The sequence below is a fragment of the Hoplias malabaricus genome, chromosome Y, assembly GCF_029633855.1.
Source record: "Hoplias malabaricus isolate fHopMal1 chromosome Y, fHopMal1.hap1, whole genome shotgun sequence".
Taxonomy (NCBI): Eukaryota; Metazoa; Chordata; class Actinopteri; order Characiformes; family Erythrinidae; genus Hoplias; species Hoplias malabaricus.
Window position 1 is genome coordinate 56981214 of NC_089820.1, and position 23927 is coordinate 57005140.

Below are 23927 nucleotides of genomic sequence, written 5' to 3' on the forward strand. Positions count from 1 at the left end.
CAGCTGCATCTTCAGGTACAGAAACCTCTTTCACCTGTGGATCAAACACTGGAGCTTCATTCACATCCAGGACGTTCACAGTGACTGTGGCAGTGGACGTGGGCATGGGTTTAGCAAAAGGAACGTCGTTCTCCACAACCACCAACAGAGTGTACTTTGGGTTTGTCTCAAAGTCCAGAGGCTGGAGGAACACAGAAGAAAAGCCAGTGAACTCAAGAACTAAGACGCCCCAGGGTTTATTCAGCTGACGGTTTGAAGTGGTGTCAGTGCTACCTTAACAGTGGTAATGATGCCCTCCTGTTTGTTTGGTCCTGTGCTAACGCTGAAAACTCCACTGCTGTCTCCTGGAATTATCCTGAACTTGGCTGTCCAGGCAGGAGTCTGACATTCATCTCTATCAGTCACCGCCATCTTCACCACCACAGCTCCCACAGTATTCTCTGGGACAGACACGTTGTACTGAAAGAAAAAAAAAAGTCTTAATAAAGAATCACTTTCCTTAGTTTGAACACAACACACTGAGATATGATTCAGGATTCAAATACATTTAAATCTAAACCAGTAAGTTCAGTCAGTTTTCTGTAAACCATAGTATTCAGTGAAGTGCTTTACCGAGGTCTTCTCAAATTTGGGTGCATTGTCGTTGCTGTCAGTTACAGTAATGATAGCTTTTGCAAAGGCTGTGAGGCCAGTACCCATCCAATCTGCAGCTTGAATCTCCAGGGTGTATTCAGGATAGTTCTGGAAGAATCAAAAGTCATGATTAGGAAATGATTTTATTCCACATCACCTCAGCTTTCACCAGTGACCATCTTAGTCTTTTCTAATGATATATACATTTATTGATCCTGAATGAGACAGCAGCATCACAGCTCTATACATACTGCACAAGAGAACACCTATATTAATCAGTGTCCTGAAATTAACAGAGAGGGGGAGGGAGGGGGTTGATTTCCTACCATCCTCCAAGTGTTACATAGTGTACTGTCTGCAGTTCTGAGCCATGATTAGCAAAGACAGAGGCTCTGTTCTCCATATTACAGACTTCACAATCACAATCACAATAACCTTGGAGCTGTAATTTTAAGGTAAAAAGACAACAAGAGTAGCCTAAGTATTTATTAGTATTTATTATTCACAGGGCAACACACAATCTCACACTCACACCTACAGACACATTTGAGTCGCCAACCCACCTACCAACATGTGTTTTTGGACTGTGGGAGGAAACTGGAGCACCTGGAGGAAACCCACGCAGACACAGCAGAACACACCAGAACACACCACACTCCTCACAGACAGACACCCGGAGGAGTGCAATAAGTTTTGAGAAAGTGAAACTATCATTAAAAATATTATTACTAAATAATAATATATTATATAATATATATATATATATATATATTACTAAATAATAATAAAATCCACAGTGATCAGAGTGGTCAGCCCTGAGAGCAGAAATAAACTGAAACTTTGACAGAAGCAGGAAAGATAAAAAATAACAGGGCAAAATGAGTGCATATAAATAACATAAACTATACACTACTACAAACTACTGTATATAATCTACTAGCTATGCTTCCTCAGTGGACATCAATGTGCTTTTATAAGTCGTGCTGGAGAAGAGCCTCACCTCTCTGTCCAGACTCTCAGCGCTGACTCTAATCGCTCCAGTCACAGGATTAATGTTGAACATGTTTGGATTCGGCTCTACTGGATTCTGACTGAAGATGGAGTATCTGATATCAGCATTGTCAGTGTTGGGGTCGTCTGCATCAGTGGCTGTGACTGCCATGAACTCATATCCTGCACAGAAAGTAATAATGACAGTCAAACATTAAATAATCCACAGAGAAATACAGATCCACACTAAACTCTAAGAATAATTATGAAACCTATTGTACATCATAAATTAAAGATAAATTAAACTACCGATTGATGAAACTTCTGGAACACTGCCAAGGAAAGTGTCTTGGGTGAAGACTGGTTTGTTATCATTCATATCAATCACATTGGCAATAATCTCAATGGGAGGTTCTCCTTCTCCTTCGTCTGCCACAGCGTGGACTTCAAGCTGAAGTTTGGCAGAAAAAAAAACAGACCTTGTTAAATTTAAAATGCCTAGACAGACTGCTTTAACATAAGTCCCTTTAGTGTTTTCTCAAACGAACATTTAGACTCTTACATCAGCAGAACCAAAATCTCTCACCACATAATAATTTTTGGTGTCTCGGTCTAGAGGCTTTGTGACGTAGAGCCAGCCAGTTTTTCTGTTTATGGTGAAAAGTCCCACTGGGGGCAGGTCTGCTCCTTCTCCAGTGATGCTGTATGTGATCGTAACATCTTTAGACTTACTGGACTTGATCTGGACACAGAGACAATTCATTACAAAATAAGACAGACAGATATAAATGTCTAAGTTTAGTTAGAGATCAGTTTTACAAACCTGCACCATCTGTTTGGGGTAAGGTCCTTTGTCGTTCTCTGGGAAGTTGATTGGTGGAATTATCCACTCTCTCTTTCTCCTCTTCAAGCCCACAGAAGACTCTGGAAACTGCAGAACTGGAACGTCTTGGTAGGGCTCTTTATAAAAAGAAAAGCAATAAACATACACACATATGTCCAAACACACAAATACACACACACACACACCAACACACATACAGACACGTAAAAAATGTATAAATCAATATGAAAAACAAGGAAATCTACTGTTCTTTACCTGAGGCAAAATGCCCTTATTTATCTACAAAATATATCTAATCAAAACCTTTGTAAGTTACGGGTTTTTCGACATATTTTTTGTGCTTATTAAAAGGTCTCAAGTTAAAATATTTTTAGCAAAAACACAAACTAATGTCTAACAGTGGTTCCCCATATTTAAGCTTATATAAGAAAAAGTGGTGTAAGTTGGTCTGGTGATGGTTAACCTTTAAATTCCTGAGTAGGACAAAATGACGTCATTGTTTTTGCAAGATGTTTAAATTAAACTTAATGAAATATTTCATATTTTAGGAAATCCTCAAAAAAACTTAAGTGAATACAAAAAAGTGCAGTTTTTGAATTACTACCTTAATAAATATCTGAATTAGGAGTTTTATTCACAAATGAATTTTGTTAAATTGCCCCCTAAAACAACATGGTACTGTTTGGAATCTGTGTATGGGTTCTGCATGCATGTGGTGCCCCTGAATCTTGCTACAAAGTAAGTCCAAATACTGCCTTTATTCACTTTTCCTGGTCCCTGTGCTCTTTTCAGGGTCGTGGTCACTAGGCACAAGGCAGGAACACACCCTGGATGGGGCAGTCCTGCACAGGGTGACACACACTCACACATTCACTCACACTCACACCAACGGACACTTTTGAGTCTCCAATCCAACTACCAATGTGTGTTTTTGGACCGTGGGAGGAAACCCACGCAGAAACAGGGAGAACACACCACACTCCTCACAGACAGTCACCCGGAGGAAACCCACGCAGACACAGAGAGAACACACCACACTCCTCACAGACAGTCAGCCGGAGGAAACCCACGCAGAAACAGGGAGAACACACCACACTCCTCACAGACAGTCACCCGGAGGAAACCCACGCAGAAACAGGGAGAACACACCACACTCCTCACAGACAGTCACCCGGAGGAAACCCACGCAGACACAGGGAGAACACACCACACTCCTCACAGACAGTCAGCCGGAGGAAACCCACGCAGAAACAGGGAGAACACACCACACTCCTCACAGACAGTCACCCGGAGGAAACCCACGCAGACACAGAGAGAACACACCACACTCCTCACAGACAGACACCCAGAATGTAGCTGATGTGAAAACATTTTACTTTCAAATCTACAGCAGTTTGTCTCCTAAATTTCTAAATGTTCACAGAAACATTCTCCTGTCCTACCATTTTTAAAGTGTTGCTGGCATTAAATTAAAATGAGCAAACAATATTTAATGAAAAAAATTCTCAGTTTTTCAGTTTGTCTTTGTACTAATTTCAATAAAGATTTAGTGTTTAAGTGATTTATATTCTGCTGTTATTTACAGTTTGCACAGTGTCCCAAATTTCCGGTAAAAGCTCAGTGCTACAGTTCATGGCAAAGTCTTCTTAAACACACTGCTGTAATTTAGGAAATATGCATTTCAATAATGACTTCACATCTTATGATTTAAATAAGGGATTTAATGCTGTGACCACAGCCAGGTGTTTTTTATAGTTTACAGATGATTTCCATTAACTTCCAGATTACAGATCCTGTTTATAGCCTGTATTCACACATTATATAAATACACATACAAACATACGTTCATTGTCTGAAACTGCTGATCCAGTTCTGGGTCACGGTTATAAACACAAACAGAACCTCCTGCATTTTACTGAAACTGATTTTAAATCAAACTGATTTCACTGTTGTTGTTGTGTCTGTTTGAACAAGTAGAAACATCAAAAACACTAAACAAACAGGAAAGGCTTTGTACCTGCAACAGTCTGGGCTGCTTTTTCAGGGTCGGGATCCATGTTGCTCAGCCGTGGTGATGATTCAGCTTCTGGGCTCAAGGCCTGTCGTGAGAAACAAGATTTATATAGAAATGCATCATTAGAAAATCTCTTAATATGTGAGTACTGTTTTAAATGTGGAGTGAAATCTACATTTCTAATTTTACTGCCCTTCTACTTGCATTATTCTCACCATTATTCTCATCTGGAGCAAAACCAGTAAGATGTTAAAGATCATCTTGTACTCATTCATCACAGACGAACTGGTTTGTTAAAATTCAGAAACATCAAGAAGCTCAAAGGCTTTTGTCTGTGTGGTTAGGTCTGTGAGATCCTGTCTGAAACTGTTTCTTTAAGCATAAATATATTTTTGAATTTCTAACCACAGTTACTGTGCCGAGTTCAAAACCACAAGAAAAACAGCAGCTTTGTATGCAGTTAATACATACACAAAGGTCATGTAGCGAATTATAGTTTCTTGCAAGTACTTTCAATTCATTAAAGTTTTGTCTAAGCATGGTTATTGTTATGGCAATTGTCTAAGTGTCACCAGGAAGGAAGATCGATGCTCAAAGAATTCTTAGGCCCAAGGAGAAATCAGAGGAATAAAGACACTAAGTCAATAATTCTCTCCAATCACTGGTTTATTTGAATATTTACACCCCAGTATACATAGGACCCCAGTCACGTACACCCCACCGTCATGTGCCCCTTTGGCACGTACACCAAGCATCATGTGTACCTCATTGCACAAACCCAGACATTCCCTTAACTGGCATCTTATGCTATGCATATATCTGTTATCTTCTGTTTTACTTCTGTCAGCTAAATAATTGCAGGTGGTTAGGTCAAGCTTAGGACGTACTCAGGATGTTCTTCAACTTATTTGTTGTACTTCTCGAATCTATCTGGAAACCTTACTTCTCTAACATAAACTCAGAAGTGCAGTGGTCAGCACTTCAACAGTTCCCTCCAACAGTTTCTCCTGGGTCATGCTCTGGGTCACAATGTAATAAGTCCTTTAAGGCCAGAAGCACAATATGTCCTATGTCTCTTATAGTTTATTATTCATTTATTCATTCATTCATTCATTATCTGTAACCGCTTTTCCAATTCAGGGTCACGGTGGGTCCAGAGCCTACCTGGAATCACTGGGCACAAGGAGGGAACACACCCTGGAGGGACACTTTTCGAGTCGCCAACCCACCCACCAACATGTGTTTCTGGATCGTTGGAGGAAACCCACAGTCCAAAAACATGAAGACTCTTACATCAGAGGAAGGAAAATGTCTTACCACATATTTATCTTCGGTCTCAAGGTCTCGAGGCCTTGTGTCAGAGAGCCAGCCAGTGTTTCTGTTGACGGTAAAAAGTCCCACTGGGGGCAGGTCTGCTCCTCCTCCACTGATGCTGTATGTGATCTTAACAAATAAAAAATAAATAATAAAAAATGAATAGATATTTAGTGATTCTGAGGTTGAGTTAGAGATCAGTTTTACAAACCTGCACCATCTGTTTGGGGAAAGGTCCTCTGTAATTCTCTCGGATGTTGATTGGTGGAATCACCCGCTCTCTCTGTCTCCTCTTCAACCCCACAGAAGATTCTGGAAACTGCAGAACTGAAACATCTTGGCAGGGCTCTAGTTTATAAACAAAACAAAAAACGTTTGTGAGTTTTTTCAGCATATGTTTTATGCTTTTTAAAGGTCTCAGATTAATACTTTTTAGCAACAACACAAGCTAATGTCTAACAGTGGTTTAACATATTTTAGCTTATATAAGAAAAAGTGGTTTAAGTTGATCTGGTGATGGTTTAACTGGTTAAACAGTGTAAAATATCTCAGAAGTATGGGATGATGATGATCCCATGCTAAACCTATTGAGTACAAAGCACCTTGAAACTCTGCTAGAGCCTGTAATGAAAGTATCTGACCATGTCCCTCTCTGTAGCTGCATTGTAAATAATTTTAATGGATGTATAATTACATTCAGAAACACAGTAAATTCAAAATAGAAGCTGAATTTCTTATTTATAAAAAATAAACGGTCATACTTTTAATTCTACTTTATAATCTATAATTATGCTGAGAAGTACAAATGGATTGGGAACGTAGTTACGTGCCTTATTTGTAAAGTATTTGTAAGATTCTCAGTAATAATAGCATTTCTACTATCATACCCTTTACTTACTCAGTACTTGTTTTATCTTAAAGCTTTACACCTCAGAAAATATGTGATGTGTACAGGTTGATATATTTCAAAAACATACAACCAGGGGAAGACATTGAAAACAATCTCGGGCCAAACATCGTCCAGCAGTTGTTCGGTAGTTTCAGAAACACAGGGTGCAACATCACCACAGATAACTTTCTCACCTGTGTGCCTTTTCTGCAGCTCCTCTTGGAGCAGGGATTTACTGTTGTGGGAAATCTAAGACATAACCAGGAGGAAGTCCTCCATGTCCAGAGAGCTTTACAGCACAGTTTTTTTAGCCTTTTTCACAGCTCAGCATACTGAATACTACAGTGACCTCAGAGTGCTCTCAAAGGAGGTTATCACCTCACACATGAGTGAACTGAAAGGTTGCCCAGCTGCAAACCCAGATCAGTGAAGCAATATGAAGGTGTGGAGTGACAAAAGCCACAACTCAGCCACAATAAAAAAGCAGACAGGGCCAATCAAAAAGAGGTGTCAAAATATGAATGAATGAATGAATGAATAAATATAAATAAATAAATAAATAAATAAATAAATAAATAAATAAATAAATAAAATAAAATAAAATAAAATAAAAGGTCCGCGTGGTGCAGCTGCAGGTAGTGTTTCTGTCACAGCTCCAGGGTCCTGGAGGTTGTGGGTTCGAGTCGCGCTCCCACTCTGTGAGTAGTGTGGTGTGTTCTCCCTGTGTCTGTGTGGGTTTCCTCCGGGTGACTGTCTGTGAGGAGTGTGGTGTGTTCTCCCTGTGTCTGCGTTGGTTTCCTCCGGGTGACTGTCTGTGAGGAGTGTGGTGTGTTCTCCCTGTGTCTGCGTGGGTTTCCTCCGGGTGACTGTCTGTGAGGAGTGTGGTGTGTTCTTTCTGTGTCTGCATGGGTTTCCTCTGGGTGCTCCGGTTTCCTCCCACGCTCCAAAAACACACGTTGGTAGGTGGATTGGTGACTCAAAAGTGTCTGTAGGTGTGAGTGAATCTGTGAGTGTGTGTCAACCTGTGAAGGACTGGCGCCCCCTCCAGGATGTGTTCTTGCCTTGCGCCCAATGATTCCAGGTAGGCTCTGGACCCACCGCGACCCTGAACTGGATAAGGGTTACAGGTCGTCGCCAATCCACCTACCAACGTTTGTTTTTGGAGCGTGGGAGGAAACCCACAAGGACACAGAGAGAACACACACAGTGCCGCCCAATTTATATCACAATGTATTTCTTAATTTTTGTCAATATAAACAACATTATAACCACAGAGAAACTGCCAAGAAAACACAATGTGGGAAAAGGGGTTTGTACATTACAGACTGTAGTTGGGTCCCAGAGGGACTTATTTGTCCAGGAAAGCCATGAGGAGATAACACTGCCCGTAAATATATTTAATAACACTAATACATGTATTTACAGTGTTTACTATAAGAGTAATACCAAATGTTAGCCTTTTTAACAATAATTATCAAAATATGAACATTGAAACTCCTCTGTCCTCTGGCAATACCACTTACCCTCCCTCATTTATCTATTTACACACACTTATTTTCTTAATTCCGCACTCTTAAGTCTATTTCATATGAACTGACTTACTCTACTATTGTGTGTGTGTGTGTAAAGTGCTGTTGGATTGCGTTACACATGTGCAATTAAAATAAAGGAATCCTATCTTAACACGTCTTATCCCTCTGTTTCTGTTAAGATTTTGCTGCACAGACACTAAAATCCTGCCAGCTTTACATTTGAGGTGGTCACTGACTGCTTTTACAGCATTTTGTGGCGGATATGAGCAAGTGTAGTGAGAAATTTATACCAGCAACTGCCCGTGCTCCTTCTTCAGGGTCAGGTCCCTTGTTGCTCAGCGGCGACAGAGTTTTGAGGCTCAAGGCCTGGAAAAAAGCAACATGTAGAAAAGCATTTTATATAAAACATATATAGAAAGGCATCATTAGAAAATCTTTAAATATGAAAGCTTAAATCTTAAATATAAACTAGTCTTAGTCTTAAATATACACTGGAATTCTCTATTTCTCACATTAAACTCACCTGGAGCAACACCAGAAGGAGTTTAAAGATCATTTTTCAAAGGATTTGGTTTGATATCAGACACATCTAGAAGCACCCGGGCTGTAGCATGCGTTGGTTTGTCTGTGAGCTCTTGTCTGAAACTTCTCTTTTTCTTTCTCAGCCTCAGTTTGTCCGCGGAGATGAAAAACCACGTGTAAAAACTGCAGCTTGGTAAATAGAATAAAACTGCAGAAACATCAACCTTCTGAAAACATATTGCCATTGATAAATCTGTAACATGTTAATGTCAGGTGTATTATATACTCATTAATTACTCACTCAGGGCACAGTTCAGATCAGAAATATTTTTATTAATTTTGTTTATTCAGAGAAACAATCAAAGAGAAATGATGTGTGACTTATTTTCATATTCATGTTTTATTCAAAATACAAATCAGGGTTCTTACAAACAGGTTTTTTCAGAATTAGACCCCCACAGAGCAGGTGTGATGTGGTGGTGGATCATTCTCAGCGCTGCAGTGACTCTGACGTGGTGGTGGTGTGTTAGTGTGTGTTGTGCTGGTGTAGAGTGGATCAGACACAGCAGTGCTGCTGGAGTTTTTAAACCCTGTGTCCACTCTCTGTCCACTCTGTGAGACACTCCTCCCTCGTTGGTCCACCTTGTAGATGTAGAGTCAGAGACAGTAGCTCATCTGTCGCTGCACAGTGTGTGTCGCTCGTCCTCTAGTCCTTCATCAGTGACACAGGACTCTGTCGGCTGGATGTTTTTAAATGGTGGACTGTCCTCAGCCGAGGCACTAATGGTTTTAAAAACTCCAGCAGCACTGCTGTGTCTGATCCACTCTACACCAGCACAACACACACTAACACACCACCACCACGTCAGTGTCACTGCAGCACTGAGAATGCTCTATCACTCAAATCATATATATCATATGTTCGTGTGTGTGTTACATATAGATGTTCAATCTTTATTTAGTGCAAAGACAATTGTGTATTCTTCTGATATATTTAACTGTTTGTCATTCCTCATGTCTCAGCTCCTCCCTCAATTAGAGGAAGATGCTAAATGTGTGTTTCCTCACTTCATTTTCACTTTCATCACCTGTTATCAGCCTTCACAGATCTATCAGTTTTACACATTCCTTCCCCAATATTTTCTGACTTTTCACAGAAACACATTTTCGTTAAAGTCAACACATCACATTTTTATTAAGTTTCATCTGTGGTTCCCTCACAGTAATTTAATAAAGGTTCTTTCTAATTTTCCAGGAGAAACATGATCACTCCACGGTGTAAGAAATGGAAACATTAGGAACATTTTGTGTTTTAATATTCACATATACAATCGATATTTCATCTGGCTCCACTACGTTCAGAACATTCACAGTGACGGTGGCAGTGGAAGTGGGCAGAGGTTGGCTAAAAGGAATGTCATTCTCCACAATCAGCAGCAGAGTGTACTGCTTCTCCTGCTCAAAGTCCAGTGGCTGAGTGGGAAAAAGAAAACATACACAAAATTTACAACAAGAACAGAGTTCAGACAGAGAGAGAGAGAGAGAGAGAGAGAGAGAGAGAGAGAGAGAGAGAGAGAGAGAGAGAGAGAGAGAGAGAGAGAGAGAGAAGAGAGAGAGAAATATCAGCCATAACATTAAGAATACTTCCTTATTTCTACACACTCTGTCCATTATCTCATCTCCACTGACCACACAGGAGCATTTTGTAGTTCTATGTGTACATATCTGAGTGTAGTCCATTTGTTGCTCTGTATGCTTTGTTTACCCCCTTTTACTCCATTCTTTATCAGGACCCCCACAGAGCAGGTGTGATGTGGCGGTGGAGCATTCTCAGCGCTGCAGTGACACTGACGTGGTGGTGGTGTGTTAGTGTGTGTTGTGCTGGTGTGAGTGGATCAGACACAGCAGTGCTGCTAGAGTTTTTAAACCTCTGTGTGACACTGCTGGACTGAGATTATATAAAAATGAATCATGGAAAACACACTAATGTATTATTCCTGAAGTAAAATCCTCCAAACCACAGGTTTAAATAAATGTTTATTATGTTATGAAATGTACATTTCATTTTGAAGGACTGGTGCCCTCTCCAGGGTGTATTCCCACCTTGCGCCCAATGATTCCAGGTAGGCTCTGGACCCACCGTGACCCTGAACTGGATAAGGGTTACAGACAATGAATGAATACATTTCATTTCATTTCATTTAGCCCTGATTCTCTGCTGCATATTTCTGTGTGTTGTTGAAACAATGCTCTTAATGTTCCCAATTCTCTGCTGTAGAAATTACAGAGAATTCTGGGACAGTGCCTTTTTACAGAAGCATATTGTATATCATTAAGGACAGATGTCTGTCGCCTACAAGTAATATAAAATATTGTACAGGTATTTTCAGTAACAAAAGGCTTTTTTGTCTCCTGAGCTCCCCCTACCTGCTGATAAGCGTAATTCACATTTACAATACTGTCGCGAAATCAAGTCTCACACATCTCTCTCTCTCTCTCTCTCACACACACACACACACACACAGAGTGATGTTTACATAGGTCGTGAAGGGCTCTGGGGCTCCGGCTGATGTTGAGCCGTGGTAATGTGTGTAATCAAATAAAATATTGCTGACTTCATGATAAAACCCATTTTCCCTGTCACAGCTCTGTGGAACAGCACAATGGTTTAGACGCTGTAATTTTAAGGTTGAATTACTACATAGTGTTCCTTTAAGGGTACCACCTGAGAGTGTAGAGGCTGTGAAGTACCTTAGCAGTGGTGATGATTCCCTCCTGTTTGCTAGGTCCAGTGCTGACACTGAAAAGTCCATCACTTTTTCCATTAAGAATGCGGAACTTGGCTGTCCAGGCAGGTGTGTGAGGTTCATCTTCATCCTTCACTCGCAGCTTCACCACCACTGCTCCTAGTGCAATCTCTGGCACTGAGGCAGTGTACTGAAACATAGAGACAATTATGTAGTTATTTATTATTTTTGTTTGTTTGTTTGCACAGTATACAAAAAAAGAAAAAGTAAAACAGTAGAAAGTAAAATACTGTGCCAGGAAAGTAAAGAAGCCCAAGGGCTTGTATGAGGCACTTTCCCTCTGAGAAAAAAAAAAAATTATAAACAGATAAGAGATTCAAAGAGAAAATGAGTGAATTACATAATATGGAAGAAAAGCAGAAAGAATTAAATACTAATCATAAAAACACACCTATACACACATACACATGCATATATAAACACATATATAAACCCATATATAGACATATACATACATAAACATATGCACACATATATATATATATATACAGAAATAACAATAATGGTGATACTAATAAAGAACAGATCCATCGTTTGACTTATTTGTATGATTCTGACCGTCAAAGCTTTGAGCTGTTTTTTTTAAAGTTATAAGATTATTACAATTTTTTAAATAAGCTGGTAGGTTGTTCCAGATTGATGGTCCTCAATAAGATATGATAAACTTCCGGAGTGATGTCCTAAAGAAAGCTGTATGGAGATTGTTATAAGATCTTGTGGAATAGTGGTGCACTTGGAAGTTTTACTGGAAACTGTTTAAAATGCAGTCAGGCAGAAAGTAGGGTGTGTGTATCCCTTTAATTTGGTTACGGTCTTGACTCTTCTTGGAAAGTTTAACAGTAGATACTGGAATATTTCTATGTGGCTTTAATGGCATTCAGCTATAGCAAATTTCATGAGATCAGGTACTGATGTAAGATGATTAGTTCTTAATCACGAATATCACTTCAACTCTTCCCAGTGGTACTGAATGGAACTCCATTGTTCCTGAGGATTATGACCCTCTAGCCTTTGCTCTAGCTGCAGAGGCTATAAGCTCTATAAAAGTCTCTAAAAAGGAAGACAGTCATTGTCTGTTCCCCCAGTACACCATCTTGACTCTCCTTATAGCTACCAATGTTATTATCTTTTGAAGGGTTTTTGGGTACTCATTTTGACATGAGCTGGTTTGAAAACTTGCAAAATGTATTAATAAAACAAACAAACAAAATAAATCATAATCCATTGCTGGAGTAACTGTTGTTGGTGTACTCCATATGAAAATATAATTTCTCTCACTCTCTCTTACCGATGTGTTTTCAAACTGAGGTGCGTGGTTGTTGATGCCCATTACAGTAATCACAGCTTTTCCAGTGGCTGTGAGGCCTTGGCCCGTCATGTCTGCGGCCTGAATCTCCAAGGTGTATTCAGGATATTTCTGAAAGAGATCATGATCTTTACTGATGCTGTTTTCATTCATTAAACTCAACTCAGCATTTATAAACCTGACTTGTGCTCCCACCTCTCCGTCCAGTCCTTTAGCGAGGACTCGAATGGCTCCAGTCACAGGATTAATGGCGAACATGTGTGACTGTGGCATTGCGGGACGCTGACTGATGATGGAGTATCTGATATCAGCATTGTCACTGATGGGGTCGTCTGCATCAGTGGCTGTGACCTTCATGAACTCAAATCCTTCAGAGTAATGAAAGAGTGAAATACAGATATTTTTAAATTCATGATAGCTATCAGCCATTGGTTTAATACAGGGGTTTTAAAGCCAGGGGTCTGTTGTGGGTCACATGTGGTACTGCATATTCCGTGAGGATACTCAGCCAATCAGATCTGTGCATTATGATGAGCGCTGTGACTCCAAAGAGTGACACACACAGGGCAGGGCTCCAGACACCACTGTTCTGGTGCTAGGGGTGGGCGATATGGCCCTAATATAACATCATGATAGTTAGGGTATTTTGGCAATTACGATATTTTAGATGATACAAACAAAACACTGTAAAATACTTGTATTCATCATTGTATTCAAACTGATTGTTGCAACAAAATCAATGTTATATTAATATGAATTATATTCAATGAAATATATATAATATATAATAATAATATTCAAGGCTAATTTCATTTCTAACATAATATCATGGCTTACTGTACATCTGATATTTTGTAACCAAATCACAATCCACTCCATTTTTTTTGAGCAAATTCCTTCACCTCAGAGTCACTTTCCACCGTACTTCACCATACTTTGGCTAAATGAGTCATGTAAAGAACGTATGCCGTATTATGGATAACTGCATGACGTCATTACATAAACAATTCAGAATATCACTATGATCACGACATTGATATTTTTTATCGTTTTAAAAATTGTGAAGATATTATTGCGAATGATACGGCACAGCCTTTCCTGGGGCCAGTGAAAATATCCCAAGGTGAAAACAGCTCTTTTGGGACACTTTCAAGATGACTGTGTCGTGTGAGTTAAAACCAGAAACTTTAAAAATAAGAGAACGATTTTGGGTTGAAATTCTCATAACGCTGAATTTGGATTCTGTTTACAGATAAAGTCAAGTCATTCAGCATAAAGAGCCAATCAGCTTGCTGCTAACGTACAAAGTCCCGCCCTCCAGCAATAAGAGCCAATCAGATCGCTGGTTATGGAAAAGCACTAAAGTCAGCTGCAACTAGTCATTAGGGTCTTTATTTACATATATATTTATTTCATTTATTTACATATATATTTTATTTGTAAATTTTAATTGAAATAAAAAGATGTTATTGAAAGTGCAATTTGATTTGAAATTCCGCTGTTAACTACATAAAATGTTGCTATAACTACAAGGCTACTTCAGTATGCAGGACATGGCACTGATCATATACTGATCATATAAGATAAATATTATGTTCTGGGCCTTGGCTTGAGAAAATGTTCTCTAACTGGACCTTAATGAAGTTTAATTAATTACCTCTGCCCTAAAGACCCACCAATCAATCCTTTTGTTATATGTGAACGATACTTTGGTTCTGGTCTTTTCCTGGATTTTTCTGTTTTTCAGCCTCAATGAAACAAATGTAATATGTCCAGTAAACTAACCTGTGACCTACATTAGCGGAACCCCACAGATTGTATGGTGAAAAGGGTTAAGAATCCCTGGTCTAATCCAATCCACTTTGCACTGGCGACATAGATACCTATTGGTGAAGTTTCTGGAACAAACCCATAGAAAATGTCTTGGGTGAAGACAGGTTTATTGTCATTCATATCAATCACATTGGCAACAATCTCAATGGGATTTTCCCCTTCTCCTTGTTCTGCCACAGCATGGGCTTGAAGCTGAAATTGGCAGAAAAATACAGACATGTTAAATGCATGTGATCATACAGCCACAGGGCGACTGGGATGAACTGTGAAATGCTCCACTCGAGTAAAGAAGCAACGACTTTTACCACATATTTATCTTTAACCTCTCTGTCTAGAGGCCATGAGACATAGAGCCAGCCAGTGTTTCTGTCTACAGTGAAAAGTCCCACTGGGGGCAGGTCTGCTCCTTCTCCAGTGATGCTGTATGTGATCTTAACTTCCTTAGCCTTAGTGGACTTGATCTGGACACAGAGACAGTTCATTACAAAATAAAAGAGAGTGTTAGGGATTCCCAGCTTTAGTTAGAGATCAGTTCTACTCACTTGAGCTATCTGTTTGGGGAAAGGTCCTCTGTCGTTCTCTGGGAAGCTGATTGGTGGAATCACCCACTCTCTCTTTCTCCTCTTCAACCCCACAGAAGACTCTGGAAACTGCAGAACTGGAACGTCTTGGTAGGGCTCTTTGTTATGAAGAATAGTAAATATGTTAATAATGAATAAATTACTACAAAAAATCACATAAACATTTAAAATTCATGAATTTATGACCATGATAATCCACAACATTGTCTCCTCGCAGCATGAAATGGCTCTGTATCGGAAGGAGTTCAGTTGCAGTCCATGTTACATTCAAGGCACATTGTAGGACAACATCAAACTCAGTACAATAAACTCTGCACACCAGAAAGTGACCGTGTTGAGTCTCCAGCGTCAGGATCCTGCAACGGTGACGTCACACTCACTGTGACCAAGACCTGAAGTGATATGTGAGATAAGGGGATACATAAATATGCGTATTAAATTATTAGCATAAATCTTCTGTAACTCTTTAAATTACAACCCACAAATTACAAGTATGGAGTAAGTACCTGTTAAGTAGGGTAATAAAAAAATAAAGAAAAAAATAATAATTTACTTAAAAATCTAATTTTCCTCAACTGACATACTTTCAGGTGTTCACATTCTTTATTTATTCATTTATTTTTTTTTTAGATACAATAAACAACAATTTAAAAAATGAACAATGACGCCTTTTAATTAAAAATGACACACTTGAAAAGGTAATAGACACAAAACCCTAAAATATCTGCCACTCAGTAATGCTGCGTTCGAGTGATGTCAGAAACTTGGAAATACCAATTTTCCAATCTGTAAATTGCACCTGAATGGCGGACAAAGTTGTATTTACCGCTGGTAAAATCAGGATTCTAGATGATACATGAGTTCACAAAATGTTATGTATATCATGATCTTTTACCTCTTCCCCTGGAGAAAATGTGAATATGATATGAATTGTCTCATTATGTCTGTTTTCTGTGAATAAAAGTTAAATGTTATGATCAGATTTGTAATGATCTAAAACGTTTAGTTGTTATTTAACGATAAATCACTTTTTGGGGACATGCTGTGTACAGCGGGTGGATCTTCAGCTAAGTTCCCAAACAGAGTGAAGTCTGGTATATACAACCTTCCGAATCAGCACCATGTTCTTGTCGCTCAGTATGATGCGGTTGTGTAACAAGTGAAGGAGAGACTAAGAGCAGAAGAGTCATAAAGATATGATTCCTGAATGAATCATTCGTTCATATTTTAGCTCTGTTCCAAAGCCTAGGCTGCAGCCGAGGTAGGATGTGTCCTCGGTAGGACTGTCCTCTGAATACTTCTTCTTCGTGACCCGATCACACAAATTGATCTTATCTGCCTTGAAGAACTGACATGACAGTATGCTAAAATAAGTTGTATTTGCTTATTAGTATTATCCTGCAAGACAATACTTCTAAAAAAATATTTAAACTCAACCTATAAACATTTATACTTCTTTAAACCTTTTGAACTGAGATTAAAATAACATACTACTAAATATATGCTTTCTGTGGTATAAATATGGTATAGAGACAAATAGTTTACTTAATTAGTTATTTTACACTTTACAAGGCAAACGAACTCTGAAGGTCTATTTTTTCGCCATGTCGTTTATTTTCTCCAGCGCGCCGTATGAGCGCAGAGAATTGTGGGTAACAGAGGGCCACGAAGGCTTGCGTCCTTCAAATCACTCCAAACATAGGCTGCATTTCTTGGCTGTATACGAAGAACTCTTCACATTGGAACAGCCTTCTGTGACGTAGCGGCCGAGAAATGCAGCCGAGCTCGGCCTAGGCTTTGGAATGCAGCTACTGAGGATCTGCGGTGGTCATGTGACCAAAGACATGTTCGAGAGTAATTCTGAATCTGGAACATGATTCAAACAGCTCAGAGAGAAATTGATATTACATACTGAATTTGGGGTTTTCATTAGTTGTCAGTTATGATCATCAAATTAAAAGAAATAAACACTTTAAATATATCAGCCTTCGTGCAATGAAGGAGTATAAAACACAAGTTTCACATTTTGAATGGAATTACTGAAATAAATCAACTTTTTCATTATATTCTAATTTTATGACCAGCCCCTTTATATACAGTACCTGTCAAAAAATTGGACACATCTCCTCATTAGTGATTGGTGGAATAGGGCTGTTCACTGTATACAACTGTGTACCAGCCCCTACCTCTGCACAACCACAGTTACGGTCTCAGATACATTCAGAAGAGAGCGGTTCTACAGATTAACTCTCGACGAGGCCACGGCTGTTCACTGAAAACCGTTCCAGGTGACGACCTCATGAAGCCGACTGAGAGAACGGAGAGAGTGTGCAAAGCTGTCATCAAAGCAACAGGGGGCTACTGTGAAGAATCTAAAGTGTAAAACATCCTGGTTTGTTTAACACTTTTTTGTTTACTACATAATTCCATATGTCTTCCTTCATAGTTGTAATGTCTTCCACATTCATTTACAATGTAGAAATTAATAAAACTATGGAATGAGAAGCTGTCCAAACTTTTGACCCAATCAAAGAAAACCAGTGTCCAAACTTTTGATGGACAATGTATATAAAATATCGTTTGAGTTTGTACATCAAATATCATACCCTTTACTTACACTGTACCTATTTTTCCTTACACCTAACTTAACAGGTACTTACTCTGTAATTAGCGGGCTGTAATTTAAATTGTCACTGAATCCTCTTAAGCATTAAATGCAAGTCAGTTTCCAACAGGATGAGGCTAGTTGTCTTTACCTGGAGCACAGCTAGGAGGAGATTCACCATCATTTTGTAATCCAGGACCAGTGGCTACGAGAAAGCACTGATAGTGGGTATTTATACACTGACAGAAGAGGCTGGTCATGTGCTTGTGTTTTATAGCTTTTCCTCTCTGCAGCTACAGTGTTGTGAAATACAGATTGATGCATATCTGCATTTTATGTTCTTTTATTAACCAAAGTGTACATATGGGGTTGACTTGATAGATAAATAATTTATTGGTCCTGAAATAAATTCAGCAAATGAGGCAATAAGTGGAGTGCTCACTGGTTAAACTGGCCTTTGGAATTTACAGATACTACAGGACTTATTTCCTGCTTTGAACAAACCTGATTCTATTTTTGTTTTCCAGGCTTCTTGTAGATTATACACTGTCAGACTGCCAGACACTGAACCCTGAACCCTGAGTTCAGAGAACACGGTTCCAGTGCTCCAGAATCGCAGGCCTCTGTGGCTGATTGGCCTTCATGTGGATGATGAATGATCAGTTTGATAAAGAAAACAGACCTCACAAACTACCTGTACTACCTGTCACTGAAGCAAATGGACTTTGAGAAACTATATAAATGGGAAAGTCTCACTGATAGGGAGAGAAAGCCGCTGACGAGTTCCATTCTCATTCCTAGGGCAATTGGTTTTTGGTGATTTGTTAATGTTTGAGTTTTTTACTTCGACAACCAAACTCCCAATGAGCAGGTCTTGTGCTGGTTGTTGCTACAGGAAGGACATTTTTACTCAGCCATTCTGTGTCCAGCTGCTGTGTCCTGTTGCTCCTAGAGGCCTCCACCTCCTAATGACAGCACTTACTGTTGTCCAGGGCAGCTCTAGCAGGACACAAAGTTGACTAAATAATATGAACGTAGGAATTAGGAAGAACAGAGGACTGCTTCAGTGTGACCCACTTCCCGGCATCTGTTTTCCTGCTGAGATCATAGAAGCGTTGGCCCTTTTTGTTGTGAAACAGCAGAACGGTGTTCTCTGTGACCTCTTCATCCACTCTGTTCAAGACCTTTTGATCTAAGGATGAACGACGTTTGCTGAATGATGAATTAAGCAAAGCCTTGGGCAGTTTCCTCTGCTGCCCGGTCTAGTGTTTGTCATTTAGGTGTATTATTTCATCTCTGTCATCTGCCACTGACATTAACAACTGACCAAGTCCTGTTTTCTCCACTTATTAAATATTAACAATATGAGACTCCAATTAAGAGCCAGAGACCCTCATACATGCTTTTATCGTATCTAGTATCCCTGTATTTGCACTACATCAACAAAGATGATTAATGAACTAATTTAACAGTAAAGTAATTGTTTTAAACTGTGTTTTATACACGCTCTTATTGTTTGAAATGTGCTTTTATTATTTATTCTGAATAAATTGAATTCCTTTACTGAGAAAACTGACTTTTTACTGAAGAACTCCTTTTAAACTGAACTGATTTTAGCTGAATTTTTATACTTCTTACACAACTGATTTTTATAGATGTTTATACTGAATTCACATTACTTCACTTTACTTTTTATACACACCACACGTGTGTATTTATCTGACTTTCCTTCCTTATGTCTCAGCTCCTCCCTCAACAACAAGATCCTACAAGAGTGTTTACCATGTTCCTCTTACATTTCCACTTTCATTTCAGTTTCATACATACCCCAATATTTACTGACTTTTCACAGGAACACATTTTCCTCAAAGTCAACACATCACATGGTTTATTATGTTTCATCTATTCATGGTTCCACTGTCATTTTTATAAAGTGTTTTTAATTTTTCCAGGCGATACATGATCATTTCACAGTGTAAAGAATGGAAACATTAGGAACATTTTGTGTTTTAAGCTTCACATGTACATTTTTCCTCTGGCTCCACTGCGTTCAGAACATTCACAGTGACGGTGGCAGTGGAAGTGGGCAGAGGTTGGCTAAAAGGAATGTCATTCTCCACAATCACCAGCAGAGTGTGCTGCTTCTCCTGCTCAAAGTCCAGTGGCTGAGTGGGAAAAATATTTACATGAAGAACATAGTTGAATTATGGATAATTTAAACAACAATATATAAGTCCTTGACATGTAAGTAGTCGTATGAAACCCACACAAATAAAAAAACATACAAGTAGTATGAAATATTGTACAGTTACGTTCCTAAAATAAGTACTGAATATGCACCCTTAAAGGAACACCAGATAAGGATTGTTTTTTTGCTCCCAGGGCGCCACCTAGTGTTATTCGTTTTTACAGCACCCTACTGAAATCTGTGGTGAGGGAGAAGAGTGGAGGTGGTTTCCTATCCTCCTACAAAACCTACATAGTACTGTTTCTGTAGTGCTGAGTGCAGAGTAGCAATAACAGAGGACCCGTTCTCCCTATTACACGTCAAAGAAGCGTCACAATAACTTTTTAACTTTAATTTGAAGGTAAAAATACTACATAGTGTTCCTTTAAAGGTACCACCACTGACAGTTTCCCTGAGAGTGTAGAGGCTCTGAAGTACCTTAGCAGTGGTGATGATTCCCTCTTGTTTGCTAGGTCCAGTGCTGACACTGAAAAGTCCATCACTTGTTCCGTTAAGAATGTGGAACCTGGCTGTCCAGGCAGGTGTTTGAGGTTCATCTTCATCCTTCACTCGCAGCTTCACCACCACTGCTCCTAGTGCAATCTCTGGCACTGAGACAGTGTGCTGAAAAACAGAGACATTTACATTCACAGTTCGGAGGTAACTTCTGCTGAAACATAAGGTTTCTGTAGGGTGCATGTGTCTGTTTAATTTGGTTACAGCCTTGACTCTTCTGGGAAAGTTTAACAGTAGATACTGGAAAATGAGTTGCTTTAATGACATTCAGCTAAATTTAGGGAGATCGAGTACTGATCATGGATAATTAGTTCTTAATTAAAAGTATCACTCCAACTCAGGGCGGCACGGTGGCGCAGCAGGTAGTGTCGCAGTCACACAGCTCCAGGGGCCTGGAGGTTGTGGGTTGGATTCCCGCTCCGGGTGACTGTCTGTGAGGAGTTGGTGTGTTCTCCCCGTGTCCGCGTGGGTTTCCTCCGGGTGCTCCGGTTTCCTCCCACAGTCCAAAAACACACGTTGGTAGGTGGAATGGCGAGTGAATGTGTGTGTTGCCCTGTGAAGGACTGGCGCCCCCTCCAGGGTGTATTCCCGCCTTGCGCCCAATGATTCCAGGTAGGCTCTGGACCCACCGCGACCCTGAACTGGATAAACGGTTTCAGATAATGAATGAATCCCTCCAACTCCAACAACATCACTTCCCAATAGTACTGAATGGAGCTCCATTGAATTTTGCCCCTCTAGGCTTTGCTTGGCATTGAGCACGATGATTCTAGACACATGCAGCATTTGAACTTGCACTCGATTTAAAACTTGCAAAATGCATTTATAGAACAAACATAAAACATAATCCATTGTTGGAGTAACTGTTGTTGGTGCACTCCATATGAAAATATCATCTCACTCACTCTCTCTTACCGAGGTGTTTTCAAACTGGGGTGCGTTTTCGTTGATGTCAGTGACAGTAATAACAGCTTTTCCAGTGGTTCTGAGGCCATGGCCCAGCATGTCTGCGGCCTGAATCTCCAAGGTGTATTTAGGATGTTTCTGAAAGAGATCGTGTTCTTTACTGATGCTGTTTTCATTCATTAAACTCAACACAGCATTTATAAACCTGACTTGTGCTCCCACCTCTATGTCCAGTCCTTTAGCGGCCACTCGAATGCCTCCAGTCACAGGATTAATGTCGAACATTTTTGGATGTGGCTCTGTTGGCGTCTGACTGATGATGGAGTATCTGATATCAGCATTGTCAGTTCTGGGGTCGTCTGCATCAGTGGCTGTGACCTTCATGAACTCATATCCTTCAGAGACAGTAAATGAAATATAGACATCTTTAATCTACAACTCATTGGTTTAATCCAGGTTTTTTAACCCAGGGGTCTGTTGTCTATTGTGAGTGATGCACAGGAATATTTATCCTCTAAAGACCCACCAAACAATCCTTCTTTTATATGTGAACAATTCTTTGGTTCTGTACTTCGGCCTCAAAAATACAAACGTGAAACGGTCAGTTTCTGTCCAGTAAAGTAACCTTTGACCTACATTAGCAGAATTCAACAGTTCACCCTCAAAGTCATTTAATTAACTGACGAGTTGTGGGGTCATGAATTGTTTTTATCCCAACAATGGTTTAATGTTGAAAAACATTGAGAATCCTTGGTCTAATTTAACGCACTTAATGCCAGTAACATAGATACCTAGTGCTAAAACTTCTGGGACACAGCCATGGAAAGTGTCTTGGGTGAAGACAGGTTTATTGTCGTTCATATCAATCACATGGACAATAATATCAATGGGAGGTTCATCCTCTCCTTCTGCTGCCACAGCATGGACTTTAAGCTGAAATTGGCAGAAAAAAAAAGAACAGTTGAATTCACCTGACCATACAGCCACAGGGCGACTTGAATGAACTGTGAAATGCTCCACTGGAGTAAAGAAGCAATGTCTCTCACCACATATAAATCTTTGGTCTCTCTGTCTAGAGCCTTGTTGACGTAAAGCCAGCCAGTGTTTCTGTCCACAGTGAAAATTCCCACTGGGGGCAGATCTGCTCCTCCTCCAGTGATGCTGTATGTGATCTTAACATTTCTAGCCTTAGCAGACTCGATCTGGACACAGAAATGCATTCATTCATTCATTGTCTATAACCTTTATCCAGTTCAGAACACACCACACTCCTCACAGACAGTCACCGGAGGAAACCCATGCAGACACAGGGAGAACACACCACACTCCTCACAGACAGTCACCCGGAAGAAACCCACACAGACACAGGGAGAACACACCACACTCCTCACATAGTCACCCGGAGCGGGACTCGAAGCCACAACCTCCAGGTCCCCAGAGCTGTGACAGAGACACTACCTGCTGCTCCACTGTGCCGCCCTCATAGAAATACAGTTAAGTACAAAATAAAATGAACATAGATTTCCAGCTTTAGTTAGAGATCAGTTCTACTCACTTGCACTATCTGTTTGGGGAAAGGTCCTCTGCTGTTCTCTGGGAAGTTGATTGGTGGAATTATCCACTCTCTCTTTCTCCTCTTCAACCACACAGAAGACTCTGGAAACTGCAGAACTGGAACGTCTTGGTAGGGCTCTTTATTATGAAGAACAGTAAATATGTTAATAATAAATGTATTCTTAAGTAACATGACATATACATTGTCTCTTCGCAGCATGAAAGAGCTCTCCATCAGCAGGAGTTTAGTTGCAGTCCCTGTTACATTCAAGACACATTGTAGGACAACACCAAACTCAATATAAGCTCTGCACACCAGAAAGTGACCATGTTGAGTCTCCAGCGTCAGGATCCTGCAACGGTGATGTCACACTCACTGTGACCAAGACCTGAAGTGATATGTGAAATACAGATATAATATTACAGCATTATTAACATGAATCCTTTTTAAGCATAAAATACAAGTCAGTTTCCAACAGGATGAGCCTAGCTGTCTTTACCTGGAGCACAGCTAGGAGGAGATTCACCATCATTTTTTAATCCAGGACCAGTGGCTACGAGCAAGTGCTGATAGTGGGTAGTTATACACTGACAGAAGAGGCTGGTTGTGTGTTTGTGTTTTAAAGCTCGTCCTCTCTGCAGCTACAGTGTTGTGAAATGTTTGTTAAATACAGATTAAAGCACATCAGCATTTTCATGTTCTTTGTTTACCCAAAGTGCACATATGGGGGTTGAAAGGAATCAATAAGTGGAGTACTCACTGGTCAAAGTGGCCTTTGGAATTTACAGAGACTACAGAACTTATTTACAACCTTGAACAAACCTGATTTTATTTTTGTTTTCCAGGCTTCTTG

General features: G+C 39.9%; 2 protein-coding genes across 2 annotated transcripts in view; both read right to left on the reverse strand.

Moving 5' to 3' along the window:
* Positions 1 to 1281, reverse strand: part of LOC136678475 (uncharacterized) — a 59592-nt gene extending 58311 nt beyond the window's left edge. The window contains exons 1-2 of the mRNA XM_066656528.1: positions 1201 to 1281; positions 613 to 741 (exon numbers count right to left, since the gene is read on the reverse strand). Of these exons, the coding sequence (XP_066512625.1) occupies positions 613 to 741; positions 1201 to 1206 (135 nt within the window). The 5' untranslated portion in view covers positions 1207 to 1281. The remainder of the gene's footprint in view (positions 1 to 612; positions 742 to 1200) is intronic.
* A 292-nt stretch (positions 1282 to 1573) lies between these two features.
* LOC136678476 (cadherin-2-like) lies at positions 1574 to 23704 on the reverse strand. The gene is made up of 22 exons (XM_066656529.1): positions 23574 to 23704; positions 23390 to 23462; positions 23075 to 23211; positions 22566 to 22721; positions 22311 to 22452; positions 21742 to 21914; positions 21529 to 21657; positions 20536 to 20721; positions 19891 to 20035; positions 15646 to 15657; positions 15227 to 15363; positions 14990 to 15145; positions 14727 to 14876; positions 13047 to 13211; positions 12850 to 12962; positions 5991 to 6085; positions 5799 to 5941; positions 4485 to 4566; positions 2447 to 2583; positions 2186 to 2365; positions 1933 to 2074; positions 1574 to 1806 (listed from the first exon to the last, which is right to left on the reverse strand). Exons 1-22 carry the CDS (start codon positions 23604 to 23606, stop codon positions 1574 to 1576), a joined length of 2919 nt encoding a protein of 972 aa, XP_066512626.1. The 5' UTR covers positions 23607 to 23704.
* Between the last annotated feature and the right edge of the window lie 223 nt (positions 23705 to 23927).

Coding starts and splice junctions, on each gene's coding strand:
- LOC136678476 (XM_066656529.1), bottom strand. CDS start 23,606: ATGATGGTGAATCTCCTCCTAGCTGTGCTCCAG. Junction 2,584..4,484: donor AGCAGCCCAGACTGTTGCAG/GTACAAAGCCTT, acceptor CTTTTTATAAAG/AGCCCTACCAAGACGTTCCA. Junction 2,075..2,185: donor GAGATTTTGGTTCTGCTGAT/GTAAGAGTCTAA, acceptor GCCAAACTTCAG/CTTGAAGTCCACGCTGTGGC.